Below are 20,809 nucleotides of genomic sequence, written 5' to 3' on the forward strand. Positions count from 1 at the left end.
CTTTGTTTCTTGCCCTCCTTTTTTTTCCTTCCTGTAGCCTGATCACCCAACACACACACACACACACATACACACACACACACACACGCTCATTACATTTGGTATTTATTTAGTCCCTTTTCTTCCTGATATGAAAGAATTATAGCTAATATTGGGCTTTCTTTTTGCTCTCTTTATTCAGTTAATTTAATGTTGATAACCAAAACTAAATAAATTGTTAATATTACTGTGATCATATCTTTTTTAACTTTTTAAAATTTATTTTTTTAAGATTTTATTTATTTATTTGACAGGCAGAGACCACAAGTAGGCAGAGCAGCAGGCAGAGAGAGGGGAGGAAGCAGGCTTCCTGCTGAGCAGAAAGCCCAATTCGGGGCTCGATCCGAGGACTCTGGGATCATGACCTGAGCTGAAGGCAGAGGCTTTAACCCACTGAGCCACCCAGGCGCCCCTGTTTATTTATTTTTTAAGTAAGCTGGGCATGGAGCTCAACACAGAGCTAGAACTCAAGACCCAGAGATACAGACCTGAGCTGAGATAAGAGTCGGATACTTAACCAACTGAGCCACCCAGATGCCCTGTGATCATATCTTAATACTTGCTTTCTGCTTTTACAACAGCTTCTTGAATTGATTAAGGGCTATTTCAAATTTGCCATCTTGTTTTTTTGTTTCTTTGTTTTTTTAAAGATTTTATTTATCTGAGAGAAAGAGTGCACAAGCATGGGGAGGGGCAGAGGGCTCAACGGGGAGTCCGATGTGGGGCTCCATCCCAGACCCCGGACCCTGGGATCATGACCTGAGCTGAAGGCAGACACTTAACTGACAGAGCCATCCAGATACCCTCAAACTTGCCATTTTTGAATGAGATATTTATATGGGAAAAAATGGTAATGGTTATTAGATTCCTCAGAACTGACAGGGTAAATCGAACTTTCCAGATGGCATTCTTAATAGTTCTATCACAAATTTGCTTAAACATTTTATCATAAAGTCTAATTTTCTTCTCAGGAGGGCTGTAAATTTTATTAAGCAAAATAATTCAGTCGCAGATCAGAATCATTTCTTACTGTAGGCCAAAACGACTTGGGCCTAGTTGTATTTTTTTGTAGCCATATTCTGACTGTATTCAGCTCCTATAGATCTCAAAGCTAGGGAGTATTTATAGGCCAGAATAGTAAACATACCACTTAGTAATCTGTGCACTTAAAGTCATGAACTATTAAGTAAGGATCATGTTGAGATCCAAGCCAAATAATAGAAATATTTGACTAATACTTTTCAAAGCAATTTATATCCATTATCAACAGAATCTTTTCATGGTCCTATGAAGTATTCATATTGGTACAGCATCGTTGTTTTATTGTAGTTTTACATATAAGGATGTATATGGATCCTTCGATCTGAGCCAAAGGCAGATGCTTAACTGACTGAGCTACCCAGGCATCCCCAAAGGGTCTTAAATGCTTTAAAGGTAATATTTCCGAAACCTGACTAGCTTTTTTTTTTTAAGATTTTATTTATTTATTTGACAGAGATCACAAGTAGGCAGAGAGGCAGGCAGGAGGAAGCAGGCTTCCTACTGAGCAGAGAGCCTGAAGCGGGGTTAATCCAAGAACCCCAAGATCATGACCTGAGCCAAAGGCAGAGACTTTAACCCGCTGAGCCACCCAGGCGCCCCAAATAATGGAAGTTTGCTTAAGGTTCTACAGCAGTAGAATGACAGGTCTAGGATTGGAATTCATGTCAGTATATTACAAATCTTGTGGCCTTTTAAAAAAAGAAAAAAATCTTGGTGTTTACTTTTGCTTTGTCCAGATTAATTTCTCAGTGTCTCAATATATAGAAATACTAAGGTAGACTGCTGGAGTAACTAAAATACTCTTTCTACAAGAGAGTGGAAGTCCCTTAGACAGTGTTTCTTTTCCCTGTCTGGGAAGCTAAATGAGCTTTTGAATTTAAATAAAACAATAATAACAATAAAAGATTCTTGGGCTCTACCCCATATGTACAAGAACAAAACTTTTAGCGTGTAACTTACAGACCTGTGTGTTCAAAGGCCTCCATATTGCCCTGTGCTCATTCAGGTTTGGGAAATACTACCTTTCAAGCGTTCAGGATCCTTTGGGGATGCCTGGGTGGCTCAGTCGGTTAAGCATCTGCCTTCAACTCATGTCTTGATCTCAAGGTCCTGGGATGGAGTTCTGCATTGGGATCCTTGCTCAGTGGAGAGCCTTCTTCTCCTTCTGCCTGCCGCTCCCCCTGCTTGTGCTCTCTCGCTCTCCCTTTCTCTCTGTTTTATGATTTTATTTATTTATTTGACAGAGAGATCACAGGTAGGCAGAGAGGCAGACAGAGAGAGAGGGGGAAGCAGTCTCCCTGCTGAGCAGAGAGCCTGATTCAGGGCTCTATCCCAGGACCCTGAGATCATGACCTGCCAAAGGCAGATGCTTAACCCAGGCGCCTCTCCCTTTCTCTCTGACGAATAAGTAAAATATTAAAAAAATAAAAATAATAATGCATTTAAGACCCTTTGAAGGAAGACAAACAAGATTGAAACCATGATCATCATTGCTATTAGATGAGTAGCTGCTTGACAATTCCTTAAGAACAGATAACTTTCAAGGGTATTTCACCTTGGTGGGACAAACTCCAAGGTGATGGCAAGTGGCAGGGTAAAGTGGAAGGCATTATCTAGAGTGCACATGCTAAAAGAGACATGGAGCAGCCATGTGGATGAAGATAGAAAATGAGCACCATTGAAAAATCACCTCTTCACAAACATGCAGAACATGTCATAACTGCATGAGAAAAGAGTTTTTCCCCAACTCATTTGAAACTCATTTGAAAAGCGGACTGGAAAAAAAAAAAAAAAAAAAAGGGCAGACTGAACCCAGGGGCACCTGGGTGGCTCAGTTGGTTAGACAACTGCCTTCGGCTCAGGTCATGATTCTGGAGTCCTGGGATCGAGTACCAAGTAGGGCTTCCTGCTCAGTGGGGAGTCTGCTGCTTCCTCTGACTTTTCCCCTCTCAAGCTCGCTGTCTCTCAAATAAATTAATTAATTAAATTAAATCTTTTTTAAAAAATGACAACCCAGTGCAAAGCTATTAAAAGAAAAATTCAGAGCCACCTTTTTATACCTTTTCCGCTTAATATTGGAACATCTTTTAGGGTCCAGTTCTCTTAAAGCGAGAAGGAATGATAACCATTCAGATTCTTTGTTTAGAACACAAAAGATGCTTTCATTGGAATTCTTCATAATATCATGTTGAAACAATTCATTTGCATCCTGAGCCCCTTGTATCTAATTATGGAAAGAAGAATTCTCAAAAACTTAAAGGAATTTCAAGCTTTGCGCAGTGGCAGTATCCTAGCCAATGAGGTTTATCTGAGGCGCGATTATTACTAATTGAAAAACTTAAAGGAATTTCAAATTCTTTAAGATCCAGAAGGAAGTTGGAGCATGTATGTATTTCTTGATAGACCAGGAGCTGGCAGGCCCTGTCCCAGTCTACTCTTTTTATGTACTGTGACTCTCAGAAACATGATGAATTCCAGCCCTCACTCTTTCACTTCTACAGTCTGACATCCCGATAAAAGCTGCACTTATCTTCTGTTACTTTTTATTGATACATCTGGTTATTAACTTTCTGATAGGGGCGCCTGGGTGGCTCAGTGGGTTAAGCCGCTGCCTTCGGCTCAGGTCATGATCTCAGGGTCCTGGGATCAAGCCCCGCATGGGGCTCTCTGCTCAGCAGGGAGCCTGCTTCCTCCTCTCTCTCTGTCTGCCTCTCTGCCTACTTGTGATCTCTGTCAAATAAATAAATAAATAAAATCTTTTTTTTTTTTTTATTTAAAGCCAATAAATTTTTATTTAAGGAGTTTTTATATGTGATTACTTCCACTGCCAGTCACTGCTCATCACCATAGTTCCTCCAAAGTTAGAATCATAATCTTCAAAACAGCCCTTTTAAAAAGAACTTGATCAATCCACAGTTGTCACTGTCACTCCAGAGTTCTTTCAGCTGGGTTTCTTGCATCTCCATTTGAATACGGACATAATTTAAGAACTCCCCACCTATAATCTTTGGGATCCAATGTCTTTACTTCAGGGCCCTGTTTAGGGTCTGAGTGTGGATCTGTCTGGTTCTCAATTTCAAACACCCTAGAAAAGGAGAAGCATTACTTCCTCTTGAAAATTATCTCAAGCTGAGCAGTATAAAAAACCGTTAAGAACTGTTTCAGTAAAAATACCAGGTTTAACATGCACGAAGCCAAGAAAACCAACGATGCCAGATACTGAGTTTCTATTGCACTGTCCTTTGAACAAATGAATAAAATCTTTAAAAAAAAAAAAAACTTTCTGATAAACTTCCGTGCTGTTTGTTTACTAGGTATTCCTCTGCTTTAGCATTTTGTCTGAAAACTTACCTTATTAACAAAGAATATATGTAAATGGGTTTCACCAAACTAACAGATAATTATTTCTAAATAATCATTTAGAAAAGGTATATCCCACCTTGTTCCAGGACAGATTTAACATGGCTGGTTAATAAATTGATAAATTAATTAAACATAGTAGCACAAGTAGGAAATTGTGAGAACTTAAAGTGGAACCAAGAAAGGCACTTCAATTAGTTCTTCAGTGTTCATAGATATATTTACCTTTTTAGTACCTCTTATAAAATAGGTGATAGTACCCTTTCTATAGCATTAATGACTTAAGGTTTAGATCCGATTCTAGGTTTGCCAAAACTTGGAATGTCTATTATGTCTATTAAGGAAGGAGCTACAAGGGACGCCTGGGTGGCTCAGTTGGTTAAGGAAGGAGCTACAATTTTCATAAAGATTTCTGTTTTTGCAGTTTTGTAACTTCCTTGTTAACATTATGTGGGATAAATCAGAGACCAATATTACAGCTTTATACTACTTTTTGTTTATAGAAAAGTAAAAATTAAAATTAAGAATGAAAAATGTACCTAGCCAAATAATCAGTAAAAAAACTTTTTTTTTAAAGATTTTATTTATTTTTAAAGATTTATTTATTTATTTATGTGACAGAGATCATAAGTAGGCAGAGAGGCAGGCAGAGAGAGAGAGGAAAGGAAGCAGGCTCCCCACTGAGCAGAGAGCCCGATGCGTGGGGCTCAATCCCAAGACCCTGAGACCATAACCTGAGCCGAAAGCAGAGGCTTAACCCACTGAGCCACCCAGGCGCCCCAGTAAAAAAAAACTTTTGTTATTTTTTGTAACATTAAAAGTCACTTTACAAGGCTCTTTTCCTTGTCATTATTACCAGTTCGAGTAGTAAATCCCTAGATAAAGTGCTGGCTTTGACTGTATCAGTTACATCTAAAGTATATTATATACTTTTATTTTTAAGAGACTTGGATTTAGGATTTTTTTTGGTGGGGGGGGGCGGGGAGTAAAATCTTAAATGAAAAAGCCCTAAGTCCGCCTGGGTGGCTTAGTGGGTTAAGCCACTGCCTTCAGCTCAGGTCATGATCTCAGGGTCCTGGGATCAAGTCCCGCATCGGGCTCTCTGCTCGGCAGGGAGCCTGCTTCCCTCTCTCTCTCTGCCTGCCTCTCTGCCTACTTGTGATCTCTGTCTATCAAATAAATAAATAAAATCTTTAAAGAAAAAAAAAAAAAGAAAAAGCCCTATGTCAAAGGATTTGCAACTGGCACCAGTGTGGTCAAGATTGTTATCATTGGCTATTCAATTTGGAAATAATTCATGCCTTTCTTTCATGATGTTTGGTTTTTGTTTTTGTTTTTAATTTAATGCAAAGTTCTAGCTTTAAAAAACAGCTGGATCTACTCTGGTTCAAATAAGTGGGCAGCTGGGGTCTGAGTATTGCCCACTCAGCCACCTTTCTTTTCTCTTCCATCCCTCATCAACGTGGGAGATCCCTCCAAGGAACCTCATAAGGCATTCCAGAACATCTTTCCTACGGAATTTTTTTTCCCTAATATCCATTGTTTTCTTTTCTGAAGACTGTTACAGGCCAGGGAAGCCTGAAAAGCCAAATATTTTGCTACTTGCTAACTTTTTAGTGAACATTTTATGTAAATATTTGAACCTTTAAAAAAATGTTTAATGCCAGTGGCCTTCACAATTCATCTTTTTCATATACCATATTATAATGGAGCATAGCATAGCTAACTTAGATCTAGCTGTAGGTAGCTTTCATGTTAAGGATGCGAGGGTCATCCTGAAAGTAAAAAACACTAATAATTAGAATTCTTCCTCTCCTGCTTTTCCGTATCTCTCTACAATCCTGACTCTTACACAGGACAAAGAACTTTGAGTCTGGTAAGGCCTACAAGGCAACATGGGGAGATGGTGGAGACAACTCTCCTAGCAATGTAGTATCTAAGCAGCCAGGCCGAGTGACAAATGGTCAGCCTCAACAAACAACCACTGGAGCAGCTAGCGGTGGATACATTAAACGGTATGCCAGCTCCTTCTAATTTTTTTTTAACCCCTTTCCTAAATGAATGGCTCACTCAGGGGAATGGGTGTTGTTATACATGAACCCTAACTCATCAATTAGAAATAGTGCTTATTCCATTTGAAAAATGCACTTTAAAATCTGCCTTCTGACAAAATGTTGACTGGTTATTGACTTTCATTGATAGATTGACTTTTCTTTATGTTTTTCAGTATTTTGAAAATTACCCAAGTAAGCATATTTTACTTCTGTAAATGGGAGAATGCGTTTTAAAATGTATCATGCAGGGGCGCGTGGGTGGCTCAGTCAGTTAGGCAACCGACTCTTGATCTCAGCTTAGGTTTTGATCTCAGGGTCATGAGTTCAAGCCCCATGATGGGCTCCATGCTGGGGCGTGGAGCCTGCTTAAAAAAGAAAGAATATATCATCAAGAGTTAGAGGTTGACCAGATCCCTATAAAGATAACTGTAAAGGATCAGATAGTAAATATTTCAGACTTTGCAGCCACTCAGTTCTGTTATTGTAGGGTGAAAGCAGCCATAAACAATATGTAAGCAAGTGAGCGTGGCTATATTTGAACAAAACTTTATTTACACTATCAGGTGGTGTCGTTGTGCACTGAAGTAAAGTTCTCAGACACCAATCTGAGTGGCCGTGTGGGGCTGCCTCTGCAAGGGAGAGCAGTAGCCTCTGAATCCTGCACATAGTTTTTATTTTTTTAATCAGAAGAGCAAGGACACATGCCTCCAAGTGTGGGAAAGGAATATAAAGTGATGGCAAATATCTTGAAGCAGGCTGGCATTTTCCCGTATTTGTAGGCACCCAGGATGTTTGGGCTAGCAGTCGCCAGGTGCAGAAAGGAGACACTGAGGGTTACATTATTTCATAGCTCCCAACTTATACCCTGCCCTTAGGGATCATGGGATGCTGCTCCTGCCAGGCCATTGCATTCAACAATTCCAAGAACAGGAATGCTGCTGATATTTCAGCTGCTTCTGTGCTCACTCCTTAGGGTTTACAATATAGTCTCTTAACCTTGCCCCAGAAGATCATGGGATCCTGCTTCTCCAGAGCCATTGCATTCAGTAGCCTGAGAACAGGAGTGCTGCTGCTTCAGTTGCTTCCACAGTCACTCCTTGGGGTTTATAATATATTTTCTAAGAAATACTTCATAAGATGGCAAGCCAGTTTTGACCTTTGGGCCAGAGTTTTGCAACCTGTTTTACAGCAGTGTTTCTTTAGACTTAATCTGCATGAGTTACCTGGGGGTTTATTAAAACCTAGAATGCTGTGATTCACTTCCAGTTTGATTCAGTGGATCTGTAGTAGAGTGTGAGAATTAGCATGTTTTCATATTTAATAAGTTCCCAGGTGATGCTGTGATCACTCTTTGAGAACCATTGTTCTAGAATTGTTTCTTCTCCTCCATGGCCTTAAGATATTTGTGCTCTCTTTGGTCAGTCTTTCAGTTTTTACTATAGAATGTGTTCTGAGAATGGTAACCTACATTCCCAGGGGTCTAACACTTGCTGAAGTCATTTTGGTTACTTATTTTTATGAAGACTAAACCCAGATTTAGTCCATTTTATAATTCACCAAAAAGCTGAATTAACTGTCTTTTTGGGATAGTATAACTAATGATGCCAGAGAAGATGAGATGGAAGAGAACCTGACTCAAGTGGGCAGTATCCTAGGAAACCTAAAGAACATGGCCCTGGACATGGGCAATGAGATTGAGGCTCAAAACCGACAAATAGACCGGATCACAGAAAAGGTAAATGGTCCTTCAAAATTCCTTCAGGAATTTGAGACACTCAGAGTGTTTTAGTACTGGACATCTGTGCTTGATACTTTGGGGGGAACAATAAGAGAAGATCTTGTCCTCACAGGATATGAGGTGGCAGTTAGAACGTACTGAAAAATTATAGCCAGGTCCTACTATCTCTTGTTCATGGGAGTTGGTTCATTTTGAAACCAAGACCTTAAAATGAGTGGTTTTATTTAAAATTTCACACATGAACCTTAGAGTCTACTCTAACCTTTGGAAGGGCTATATTTTTTCCCCCTGAATGAACGTGTTAGCTTTTGGAGTTTTACTTTGATACTAAAAAATTAGTAAGTTCCTAAATCTTCATCTCATGAGTCAGTAAGTGAAAATCAGTTCTGCAGAATGGTTCTTGTGGAGTGGACACACAAAACGGGGTCCTGTAAGTAAAGAAAAGATGGAATTGCTTTTTTTTTTTTTTTTTAACTTCACGTGATATAAAAGATACTGAAAATGCAGTTGAGTTCAATGTTTGGATGTGCCATGTCTAAAAGCCATTCTTGTTATTGTTATTTCATTAAAAATCTCAGGGTCCCTTAAAGAATGGGGTAAGTTTTGGGGCACCTGGGTGGCTCAGTGGGTTAAGGCCTCTGCCTTCGGCTCAGGTCATGATCTCAGGGTCCTGGGATCAAGCCCTGTATCAGGCTCTCTGCTCGGCAGGGAACCTGCTTCCCCTCCCAACCCCCGTCTCTGCCTGCCTCTCTGCCTATTTGTGATCTCTGTCAAATAAATAAAAGCTTAAAAAAAAAAAAGAATGGGGTGAGTTTTTAAGCTTGGCTTTGTTGAAATCACCTAACTGGATTTCATGGAAGTAAACTGTCGTTCATAAGATGCTTTTAGAGCATCCTGTGGGTTTAACATATTACCCATCTTTTTAATTCAGATGTTGATGTGGATGGTAATAAATCTGTTAAAAATTCTTGGGGAGAGTTCTTTCATTCTTTCTGGGTTAAACCTAGAGTAGTCTCAGATAAGATTCTATGATTCAGTTTAGGGAACTCCCATAATGTCCACATATATAGCAGAAAGCATTTTTAATTTCACTGTATCAAAAAAGCCATTGATTATAAGATGCATCCCAGTTAAACTATGAAAACATACTACAGAATTCATGAAATACTGGCAGGTTCTTCTGTTACACCTTTGTCATGTTTATACTCCGTTTCCCCAAATGAATTTCATGTTCTCTCTTTTCTTGCCGAAAATGAGTTGTTTAAGATTTTATTTATTTATTTGAGAGAGAGAGAGTGAATGAGAGAGAGCAGAAGAGAGGGGAGGATCAGAGGGAGAAGCAGGCTCCCTCCACACTGCAGGGAGCCTGATGCGGGACTCTATGCCAGAATGTCAGGTCTGTGACCCGAGCCAAAGGCAGTCACTTAACCAACTGAACCACCCAGGCACCCCTGAAAATGAGTTTTGTAATGTAACTTCATGCTTCCTGAATTTTCTCAGTGTGTCATTTACTCCAGATTATGAAATTCAACTTTTATTAGAGTAACTTACCTTGTAACATAATGCTGATACCTTTTTTTATTCCCCCTAGGCTGACACCAACAAAGATCGTATTGATGTTGCCAATGCCAGAGCAAAGAAACTCATTGACAGCTAACACTGCTGCTGTACTTCTTTATCGTGTATTCACGTCTCTAGCTCTTCCTTCAAAGTCAATACCTTCCCAGAGTTTAACATTTTGGTTCCATGCTCTTCTCAATCAGGAGATAACGTGCAAGAAGGGCCAGGAGTACAGACCCCCTGTTCTTTTATGATCTCTTTCCCTTGAGGGAATACTACTGCTCAGACTTCCTTCTAGTATTTTTTGTCCCTTGGTTCATAGTCTTAGATTGGTTTTTATACATTATATATAGTATTACTTTTCATCCTTCTCGTGTACTTTAGCAGGTTCTTTTGCTTTCAAGATTTGGAAGCATTGCCAAAGACAGCCATGGAGAAGGAAGCTAGAGGCAGGGGGGTTGAGCACAAGGAGGAGAGGCAAGAGATATGAGGTTGTTACCTCAGCAAAACCTGCAGGCCACAAAGAAAAAGTTGCATAGCCACAGTGAAGATCTAGTTGGGTTTAATTTTTCAGCTTAAGTTGCAGTTATTGCCAGTTTAGGCTACTACTTGGTTTCGGAGCTTTTATACACAATATTTTTGTTACACATTACAACTTGGCAACCTCTGCTCCAAAAAAATAGAATGACTTTTTCAAAGTGGGCTTAGTTTCTGAACGTTTGCTGATTTATGTATATACATAGACAGTGATCCCATTTCACACTGCACCATACAGGAACACTTTGTATAAATGAATGACTTTTTATTTTCACATTAGTAGTATCATGGTCCCATTACATGCCTATTAACCTCATAAATTTGTTATTAGTCTTGGGAGAAAAAAATATATAAATATGTATTGTAACATGAGAATTTCTCTCTAAAGCAGGACTTAAAATTTTTTTGGAAAAGTTTGACAAAATATATTACGTGAATTCAGATTTACCTCAATGTCAAGAATTATGTTTAGATAGGAAAAAAGAAACTTGTTTTGATCTCAGGTAGAAAAATAGTTAGATCGCCTTGAGTTTTTTTATAGCTTTAGACTTTAAAAAAGCTAGACTTTATTCTGTTTAACTAAAAGTGATTTGGAAAATTATGCCTTTGGTTTAATTATTGATGATTGCACTATCATTCAGTTAGCCTTGTAGATTGAATTATGTCTAGAATCACATTTATTTAGATCCTGAACAGTGTTATAAGAATCTGATTGATATTTGTCACCTTTATTTAAGAAGTAGTATCTGCACACTTTGAAGCTATTAATGTGGATCGGTTTGACCAATACCACTGCTTGATCTTTACAATTAAATTTTATAACTAACTGGTGGAATTGTTCTTTCAAATAGGTAATATGTTTCTGTGACTATTTGGTGGGGGCTGGGGGGCAAAAATTTCATCAGCTCTTAACTGAATAAAGCAAAGGTCCTTAAATCAAGAAGCACTCTGATGGAAAGCTGCCTTTATAGCACCTTTCCCATTTTTTAATTGGAAATACTGACAGGACTTTTCTTCCTACGATTTGTCATGAGGGTCATTTTAATTATTATTAGTCTCTTACTTATTTGAGCTTTAATACACTAATGGTTGAAAGGATGTTTATGCACTAGAACTACAACCCACTTAGTGAAGGTACTGTTAACACGAGGACTTCCATAGGCTGAAGAGGAAAATATTTAGAGTGAGATTCAGTCAGGCTCTCTGGAATAGAAATGCTCCATATCAAAAGGAGTAGTTTGGCAGGTGGTGGTAAATGTGTAAAGAGAGAAAGTATAAAACATTAGGGATTGTGATATACCGAAATTAAAAAATGTTTTTCATGTTATGGCTAAAGGCAGTAGTTCTGAGGATACCAAAATGCTGCCCCCACAATATAATTGGTTAGAAATGTAAGATAAGGCACTCAACTATCTGAGTTTATACTCTGCCACTTGCTGAGACTGTAAGCACATTTCTATGCCTCAGTTTCCTTGTCTGTAAATGAGGATTAATAATTCCTTCTCCATAGAGTTGTCATGAAAAGTCAGTGTGGTGATGCCATGTCAAGAACTGAGAGCAGCACCCAATAAATGCAAGAGCTTAATAAATTATAGTTGCTATCCTCTCTTGGGTGGAGCTCTTTTGGGGTCAAGAGTCCATTTGTGAATTTGATGAAAGACAACTTAGCCTGTCTCCTAAGAGAAATAAACATAAACATGAATCACGCATAAGTAAAAATCACTCATCAGTGGGTCTTAAAAGCCTATCTGTGGATCCCAGGTTACAAATGTCTCCAAGAGAAAGAAAGAAAGGGAAAAAGAAGAGGGATGAGGTCATAGAAGTTAGGTCCATAATGCACAAGAAATACAAGCTGTTGACTTAAAGCCTTCTCTGATTTTCTCTTGTAACATTGTGTGGAAACTTGTTTCCAGTACTTTTGAAAGGTAGTAACTGGGGCGCCTGGGTGGCTCAGTGGTTTAAGCCGCTGCCTTCGGCTCAGGTCATGATCTCAGGGTCCTGGGATCGGGTCCCGCATCGGGCTCTCTGCTCGGCAGAGAGCCTGCTTCCCTCTCTCTCTCTCTGCCTGTCTCTCCATCTACTTGTGATTTCTCTCTGTCAAATAAATAAAATCTTTAAAAAAAAAAAAAAAAAAAAAAAAAAAAAAGGTAGTAACTGAAAGTAGTTAACACAAGCTCTAGAGTTTGACTACCTGTTTCAAATTTTGCTTTAGTCATTTACTTGTGTAGTCTTGAGCATAACACTAACCTATAATAAAGGAGTTCAAAATAGTATCACCCAGGGCACCTGGGTGGCTCAGTGGGTTAAGCCTCTGCCTTTGGCTCAGGTCATAATTCCCAGGGTCCTGGGATTGAGCGCTGCATCTGGCTCTCTGCTTAGCAGGGAGTCTGCTTCTCATCCCCCTCCTCTGCCTACTGTGATCTCTGTCAAATAAATAAAAAAAATCTTTTAAAAAAATTGTATTGCCCTCAATTTAATTTTTTAACACTAAGCTCCTTCTTCAAGTTTCCAGTCTTATAATAACAGTGGTATTTATCCCCGATAGTTATGCTTGTTTCTTTCCTCCTTACTTTTTTTTTAAAATATTATTTATTTGTCAGAAGAGAGATAAAGCGCAAGCATGGGGAGCCAGCAGGCAGAATGAGAAGCAGGCTCCCAATGTGGGACTTGATTCCACAACCCTGGGGTCACGACCTGAGCTGAAGGCAGAGGCTTAACCCACTGAGCCACCCAAGTGTCCCTTCCTTTATCCTTGTTACCACACTTCAACTTAGATCTTTTCATGTCATGTGTGAATTATGAATCTCCTCTTAACCCAGACATTCTGTATTCAATTGCACTTAGAATTAGTTTCTTGGGACGCCTGGGGGGCTCAGTTGGTTGGGCGGCTGCCTTCGGCTCAGGTCACGATCCCGGCGTCCTGGGATCGAGTCCCACATCGGGCTCCTTGCTTGGCAGGGAGCCTGCTTCTCCCTCTGCCTCTGCCTGCCACTCTGTCTGCCTGTGCTTGCTCTCGCTTCTCTCTCTATGACAAATAAATAAAATAAAATCTTTAAAAAAAAAAAAAAAGAATTAGTTTCTTTAAATATTATTTTCTCTATTAGGTCACTATCTTATCAAAATTCCAGGTTATCCCAGTTACTTTCCTAATCACATTTGTTTTTTTTTTTTCAGATTTGTATTTCTCAGATTGATAGTCAAGTTCTTTATTCTCTAGTCATTTCTTTTCATCCTTTTTAATGTATTTGCTCTAAGCCTCCTGTTTTTATATGACTCGCTAACTTCTATTTTAATGCCGTACAGGTGAAATAAATGGCACCGTTTATTGATTGCTTACTCTATCATGGGCACTCTTCTAAAATGCCTTTATGTATCTTTTTACTACATCCTTTTAACCTGAATGGTTGGAGGTATTCTCCATATTACAGATGAGCATAAATTGCTCAAATTCACAAAGCTAGTAAATGAGACTGTGTAATCAAACCAGGATCTTTCTGACTCCAAGGCCCATGATCTTAATATACTACACTGACTTCTAACCAGGCTCTAAAAGAATGTGGGTGACTTCAGGTTGGTGGCCAAACAAATATGGGTCTCCAGACCACACACGGGTTAACCAACTTCATTATGTTGGCTCATAGGTGAGTAAATACTTGTGCTTTATAAATCTGGGCATGTTACTTCACATAGTTCAGGCCCACAAGTAGCTCATTCTAGCAAGAGACAGATGAATATAGTGCTATCATAACAGATGGGGGAGCAATTAATTTGGCTTAGACTTAAAATGAGTTTTAGATAGAAGGAGCACATTTAGTGAGACAAGGCATTCCTGACTGAGCAAACAATGTAAAGGCAATTACAGGGGAGGCGCACACTGTGGGTTTAAGGAGCAGAATAATCTGGTATGACTGGGCAGGTAAAATGAGAGTGAAGAAAGGGTATCTGGAAATAAGGCTGGGTTCAAGTTGTGAAAGCTAGCGGTCACTGATTCTCAGAGATGGGAGATATTTTTAACTCCAAATAATAATTAAATGTCTGGGGACATTTAAGTTATTTAGTTTAGAAGTTCTGATTTATTAGATGTTAAGCACTGATTAAAAAAAAAAAAACAAACCTAGAGAAACATTGTTTAGTAGACCAAAAGATTAAGCATTGAAGTTTACAAAAAGCAAAACTCAGTTGCTAAGGATAAACTGGCAGCCCATCCCTCCCCATGGTGAGAAACAGAAAATAACATGGGAAATATGGAATACCCGGATCAGATTTCAAGTCAGAGAGATTTATGCATATAAGCACGAAGCTGTTGTGATCTATTGACTTAATGGTTAAACTAGGTTTATAAAACAAGAACTGACAATACATGCTAAATTGCCCTGGCAAATACAAAATCTCTGAACATTAGAGTGGTAGTTTCCAAAATGTTCATGTCAGTAACAACCAGAAGTCATCTACCTTTGTACTTTTAGTTTCTCTTAATAAGCATGGTTCCAGTACTTGCAAGGTATTTATCAGTCACATGAAGGCATTTCAGTACTCCTGCACTTTAACAAGAACATGAAACATTTCTTTCCAATCAGTTTACTTTCAAAGGGCCACATACAAGTTAAAGTTCTGCCTTCTTCCTTTGAAGGATTAACCCTTTTTCCAGCCGAAGTTCATTAAAAATTCTTTATTTAGTGTATTCTTGCATCCAGAGAATAAACTTTATAAACATAGGTTATTTTAAAATATTGTAGCAGTAGTTTTGATAGGTAATTTGATTAGAATTATAAATACAAAAAGGGAAAAGGATTATCAGAAATAAGATTATTTCTAACAAAGCTTCAGGAAAATCTTGATTATGACAACCCTTTGTATCTTACAAGTTTTGCATATATGATTTTAGCTCTTCAGAGCCCCCTACCAATAAGGCACATGCAATAGTAAAAAATTTGCTACTGCAGCCTTGGGGAACATCTCTTAGTGTTGTGTTGGTGCTTTCTCTGACACAGTACACTTTTAATCGAGACAGTCACATATTTATGTACATTCTAACTTCCAAGTATAAACACTGCATTTGAACTGATGGACTGAAATAAAATCATAAGCCCTTAGATTAACCATGGTAGCCTCTCACAAATTATTTAAATTTCATAAAAATATGAAATGTTAACACAGGTGGAATGGCAACTGACTTTATGAAAGCGCTCATACACCAAAACTAAACATGAAATTTCAAGCTGTGATATGGAGTGGTTCTGTTACCAAGCAGCATCCTTCATTGTGTAAATAGTAATGAGCTACTGATTTTCTTAAAGCCAGACTAATGATGATCAACACTGTCCTTTATCCTACCCATGACTCAAAATGGAGGACTCTCACTGTCCCTTGATTTTTTAGCTTGCTTAAGACGAGCCCTGAAAGGAAAAAGATCACAGAAATATTATCTGCAGGAGCATCATCTCCATACTGCAGATAATCCTTGACAACAGGAGCCTCTGATTCAGCCAGATTGCAAGAGATTCTATGTCAGTGTCCTGAAAGTTTCCCGCGCTCCTGGAGAACATCATGCAAATTTCTTCTTAGTGGCTGTGAATCTCTCCATGTACTAAAAAATTATAAAAGAAGAATATGGTATTTTGGTATATGAAAATATTAGCCTTTTTTTGAAATTGGGATTTTGTGATTTTTTCCATTTAGGATTTTATTGGCTATGGTCTTTTTCATTTCCTACAAAATCGACCTATTCTAAATGCAGATTTAAAGCACACAGCTTTGGGTTTTTCCCTTATATTTTAAGAGGACACCCATCAAAAGACAAAAATGCTTTACAATAAGCTACTTGGAAGAAAAGTTATCTTGGCACAATACCATTTCGCTAATTTTTAGAATCCACCTCCAAAATGGGGAACAAATCCTGCTGACATAAACAGGATTATACATACACCCTGTAGCTATAAACGTTCATGTAGTTTCACCATTGTCCTCTCTGGAACAGTGATGAAGTACACTGATACATACCTTATCATATCCTTCCAGTTCTCGAAGTTTCTTTATTTCAAAAAGGTTGCCTTCCACAGCAAGCAGACAGATCTGGGAATCACTGAGAATGCTCTGTGGAAGCATGCTGAGCTCAAGACAGTTCTCTTCCAGGCGAAGAACTTTAAGGCGAGGACAGCAAGAGATCTTTACTGAGATCTGTGATATCTATTGAACAATAAAAGACTCCTATGAAAAAGCAAAAGCACTACTATATACATATATTTTTTTACTAAATTAAAACAAAAACTTGACCATTTGTCCTAGTTCTTTTACCACCTCCATTTTCTCACCACCTACTCATTCCCAAAGCCTGTGCTATCTAGCTTCTGTTACTCCTCCTCCACTTTTTGGAAAAAAAGATGCTGTTTGAAGGTTACCAGTGGCTTTTTAGAAACAAAAATGTTCTAATAAAAGTACTGTTGATTACAGAAAATTTGAGAGTCAAATAAGTTTAAAGAAAAAAGTTACCTCTAATCTGCCACCATAAACGTTTTGGTGCATTTACATTCACTGCCAGTCTTTTATGTGTACATAGTTGCGGTGCTGCTATACTGCCAAAGTCAAGGATTCACTGTACTCACTCCCTATTGGACTTGACTACCATCTACCACTTCTTTGAAACTCCTTCTTGTACCTAAATAGTGGACTTCTCTTTTGAATTACTCCTGATTTTTGGCTCCCCCACCCCTTGTTCCTATGGACATTTTTTTTTAAAGATGTGAGAGAGAGATCACAAGTAGGCAGAGAGTCAGGCAGAGAGAGGGGAAGCAGGCTTCCCACTGAGCAGAGAGCCCAATGAGGGGCTGAATCCCAGGACCCTGAGATCATGACCTGAGCCGAAGGCAGAGGCTCAACCCACTGAGCCACCCAGGCGCCCCCCCATGGACATTTTCAAGCAGCAGTCTAATACTTAATATTGGATGTTTTTCCTAAACTTCCTCCTTAAAAGCTCATCCTTTCTTAAAGCTATCACTTCTGTTAAGACCTGAAAATCTTTATCTACATTCATATTTGCTCATGTCTATTTTTTCCTGTGTGTCTAATTTTTAGTAAAACATTTCGGTTGGGATGAGTCACCATTATGATCAACTCAGTTGATATCCATTTATCCACTCAGTAGCACCACTCTTCTTTTAGGGCCTTGAACAATTAATCTTTGATTCATTCACCTCTTTTGCTCTTTAAATTCTCCAAGTCATCACATTATATTTACTCTGCCTGGTATCTTAGACCATCACCTGGGAACTTTTTACAAATAAAAATTGTCAGAGGCGCCTGAGTGGCTCAGTCAGTTCAGCATCCAACTTTTGATTCTGGCTCAAGTCATGATCTTAGGGTTGATATGGAGCCCCATGTTGGACTCCACATTCATCTGGGAGTCTTCTAGAGATTCTCTCCCTCGGCCCCTCCCCCTTGCTTGTGTGTACACATGCACGTGTGTTCTCTAAAATAATAAAAATAATAATTGTTTTAAAGATTTTGTCAGAGTGCACATGTGCACAGGAGAACGGTCAGGCTGAGGGAGAAGCAGGCTCCCTGCTGAGCAAAGAGCCTAATTTGGGACTCAGTCCCAGGATGCGGGGATCATGACCTGAGCCAAAGGCCCACACTTAACAAACTGAGCCACCCAAGATTCCCAATAAAAATCTTTTTTAAAAATGTAAATTCTCAGACCCTACTCCAGACCTAATGAATCACAAATGTGGAGGGTGGGGACCCAGTGATGTCTTCACAAGCTCTTCTGGTTAATGTGGTGCACACTAAAATCAGAACCAGTGATAATAGGGCAGCAGCGTAGGTGAATGGGGTGATTGAAATGTTTATCTTTGTGGTTCAATATGGTTGCCATATACAGCTTTTGAGCACTTGAAATATAGCTAGTGGCAAAAACGGATCTTAATTTTTAAATCTAATTTTTTTTAATTTTTTATTTTTTTTATAAACATATGTATTTTTAGCCCCAGGGGTCTGTGAATCACCAGGTTTACACACTTCACAGCTCTCACCATAGCACATTTAAATCTAAATTTGAACACCCATGTGTGGTTGTTGTATTGGACTATGCAAATCTAGAATTGTATGCAGTAAAAAGGCCACTTAGTCTCACTATGTTTAATGTTTCTTCATTTAAGCCTTATGTCTTGACCAAGGATTATTTCTCCAGATACTTATTGACCAAAGAGCTTCCAAAGTAATGGAAACCAATTTCAAATATTTCAATTAAAGCTATCCAACAATGAAATGGGCCAGAAAGCCTGTCAGTTATGAATTTTCAGTAAAATCAGGACATGCTTGAGAAAGAGGTCAATAAAGGGACAATGAATTATCTGTCTTGTCCAACTCCAAGAACTTATGAGTTAAAGCCTCTTTTCCAGGGGCGCCTGGGTGGCTCAGTGGGTTAAAGCCTCTGCCTTCAACTTGGGTCATGATCCCAGGGTCCAGGGATGGAGCCCAGCATTGGGCTCTCTGCTCAGCAGGGAGCCTGTCTCCCCTCCTCTCTCTCTGCCTGCCTCTCTGCCTACTTGTGATCTCAGTCAAATAAATAAAATCTTAAAAAAAAAAAAAAAAAAGCCTCTTTTCCACTCTACCTGACATAGCTCCCTGCAAGATGATTAGGGGCATATTTGAAGAGGCTCTGAATTCTTCAAGATTTGTGATATAGTTTAACTTTTGAAATTATCCTACCCCATTACCCATCCCACTCTCCTGAAAACACCTATGCAACACACACACAGTGTCTCAACTAATTCTATAGCACTTTGAGCTTTGAACTAGTCCAGCCCATAGACTTTACTGCTCATCTAGCCTCTGATACCCAGCTCCATGACTACAGTTTAGAGAAGAACCGATTACAGAAGACTGTAAACCCACATGATGTAAGAAAAAACCCTTAAGCTCTAGACCTGGTTCTGGTTGAGATTGAGTTCGATGACCTGAAGCTCCCCTACTATGTCAGGTATGCTCCGAATCTGATTCTTGGAGAGATCCACCACATCCAAGTGCCGGAGGCTACAGAGTTGTGGTGGTAGTGCTCGAAGCTGGTTCCCAGAGAGGCTCAGGGTCTTGAGGGCTGCCAGTTGCCCAAAGGTAGATGGTAGCTCTCTCAAGTGGTTGTTGTTCAGGCTTAGCATCTCTAATTTTTTCAGATTGCATAACTCCTCAGGAAGAACAGCTGGCAAAGAAAAAAAATTAAAAACCTAAATGATACAGCTGAGACACACTTTAGACAAAGTCTAGAAAAACTACATGGCCACCTTATATGCCTCCTATCAATAAAAATCAATTAAATTCCAACATTTTGTGCCATTTTTAAGTATTGCATTTTACCAACATAGTCTTCAGAAAGTGAGGGTGCCATCAAAATACAGGAAAGCATTTATGTATATATTGGGCTCCTTTTATAAAAGGACCTCTGCAGAATCCGACAGCAATTTTGTGGGATTTGTTAGGCTCCCCCTTCCCACTCCATCCCCTTTTTTAAATTTGCAAAATTAGCTCTGTTTACATTACATCCCAAAGATGGTCTTCCCTTTCAAGTCCAAATTAAGCCAGTACCAATCATTACACACCAGAGGAGGCGTGTAGATGTAATTACGAGATCGCTTCAAGCACTCTGTGTCTTGAGCTCTCAGAGCGGTTTCATAACAACAAAAATCAGCTTGTAAGAGAAAACCACCCTTCTTAACAGCTGATCACTAGCAAATGCTTCCCAGGCGCAAAAGCCGTACTCAGTTTGTTGTTGTTCAAGGAGAGGCTCTTCAGCACAGTGAACTTCCCTATAATCATAGGCGGTAGGCTCTCGATCTTGTTGTTGGACAAGTCGATGGTCCTTAGATTGCTGGTCAGCTTCTGCAGCTCTGAGGGGAACTGGAGAAAGGGGTTCACAGCGCGAAGAATCCCTCACCGATTAACTTCGCCACCCCCGCAGTCCCTCTCCCTTTAATTTCCCTGGTCCGTCCCCTCCCAGTCTCACCTCGGTCAGTCCACGGTCCTTAAGCTGAAAGACACCAGTTTTCTGCGCGGTTTCCACATGAGCGCGGAGGGCACTGTTTCCCATCCTAGGACCGCGGCTCAGGTGCCTGCAGGAAGAAAGCGCAGCTGTCACCGCTCAGTCCAGGCACCCAGCCACCCCATACGCCTCTCGGCTGGGTCTTTTGGCCAAGCTGTCACCTCCTGCCGACTCCTAGATCTTGGGGACCAACTAAAAGTGGCAAGGAAGAAAGGGAAGAACAGCCCGACCACCACGCCCAACAAGTTTTACAGCTGTTCTGAGGCCTGATGCCGCTAGAGCCTACAAATGATCAGGGAGCGCGGGACTCGTCTCCTACCCCTCAGCTCACAGCCGGCTCAGCAAGGGAAGACCCGCGGCCCGCGCTCGCCCGGGATGAGCTCCCCGGGCTTCCACCCGGGCGGAAACGCCCAGTGACGTCATCGATCCGCGCCGCGCGGTCGCTCTGCG

General features: G+C 39.8%; 2 protein-coding genes, 1 non-coding gene and 1 pseudogene across 5 annotated transcripts in view; 2 read left to right on the forward strand and 2 right to left on the reverse strand.

The window, feature by feature from the left end:
* Window positions 1–11,155, forward strand: part of SNAP23 (synaptosome associated protein 23) — a 42,899-nt gene extending 31,744 nt beyond the window's left edge. For all 3 annotated transcript variants that reach the window (XM_032343438.1, XM_032343439.1, XM_032343437.1), the window contains exons 6-8: window positions 6,297–6,455; window positions 8,085–8,229; window positions 9,824–11,155. In XM_032343438.1, coding sequence (XP_032199329.1) covers window positions 6,297–6,455; window positions 8,085–8,229; window positions 9,824–9,889 — 370 coding nt within the window. In that variant the 3' untranslated portion in view covers window positions 9,890–11,155. The remainder of the gene's footprint in view (window positions 1–6,296; window positions 6,456–8,084; window positions 8,230–9,823) is intronic.
* LOC116592073 lies at window positions 3,349–3,484 on the forward strand. Its single transcript, XR_004286288.1, has one exon. It is a non-coding gene; the product is annotated as a U4 spliceosomal RNA (small nuclear RNA).
* On the reverse strand, window positions 4,235–4,381 carry LOC116592252 (annotated as a pseudogene).
* A 3,232-nt stretch (window positions 11,156–14,387) lies between the features above and the next one.
* On the reverse strand, window positions 14,388–20,790 carry LRRC57 (leucine rich repeat containing 57). The gene is made up of 6 exons (XM_032343440.1): window positions 20,679–20,790; window positions 20,324–20,429; window positions 20,079–20,217; window positions 19,254–19,522; window positions 16,330–16,515; window positions 14,388–15,916 (listed from the first exon to the last, which is right to left on the reverse strand). Exons 2-6 carry the CDS (start codon window positions 20,405–20,407, stop codon window positions 15,875–15,877), a joined length of 720 nt encoding a protein of 239 aa, XP_032199331.1. The 5' UTR covers window positions 20,408–20,429; window positions 20,679–20,790; the 3' UTR covers window positions 14,388–15,874.
* Window positions 20,791–20,809: the final 19 nt, after the last annotated feature.

Source organism: Mustela erminea, chromosome 5 (genome assembly GCF_009829155.1).
Source record: "Mustela erminea isolate mMusErm1 chromosome 5, mMusErm1.Pri, whole genome shotgun sequence".
NCBI classification, from domain to species: domain Eukaryota; kingdom Metazoa; phylum Chordata; class Mammalia; order Carnivora; family Mustelidae; genus Mustela; species Mustela erminea.

Bases quoted from the DNA above. Each gene is read 5' to 3' on its own strand.
- LRRC57 (XM_032343440.1), bottom strand. From the start codon at position 20,407: ATGGGAAACAGTGCCCTCCGCGCTCATGTGGAAACCGCGCAGAAAACT. The intron at 19,523-20,078 runs GTACGGCTTTTG...TTTCTTTGCCAG, and splicing joins CTTGAACAACAACAAACTGA to CTGTTCTTCCTGAGGAGTTA. The intron at 16,516-19,253 runs GTCTAGAGCTTA...ATTGTTCAATAG, and splicing joins TCAATCTCAACCAGAACCAG to ATATCACAGATCTCAGTAAA.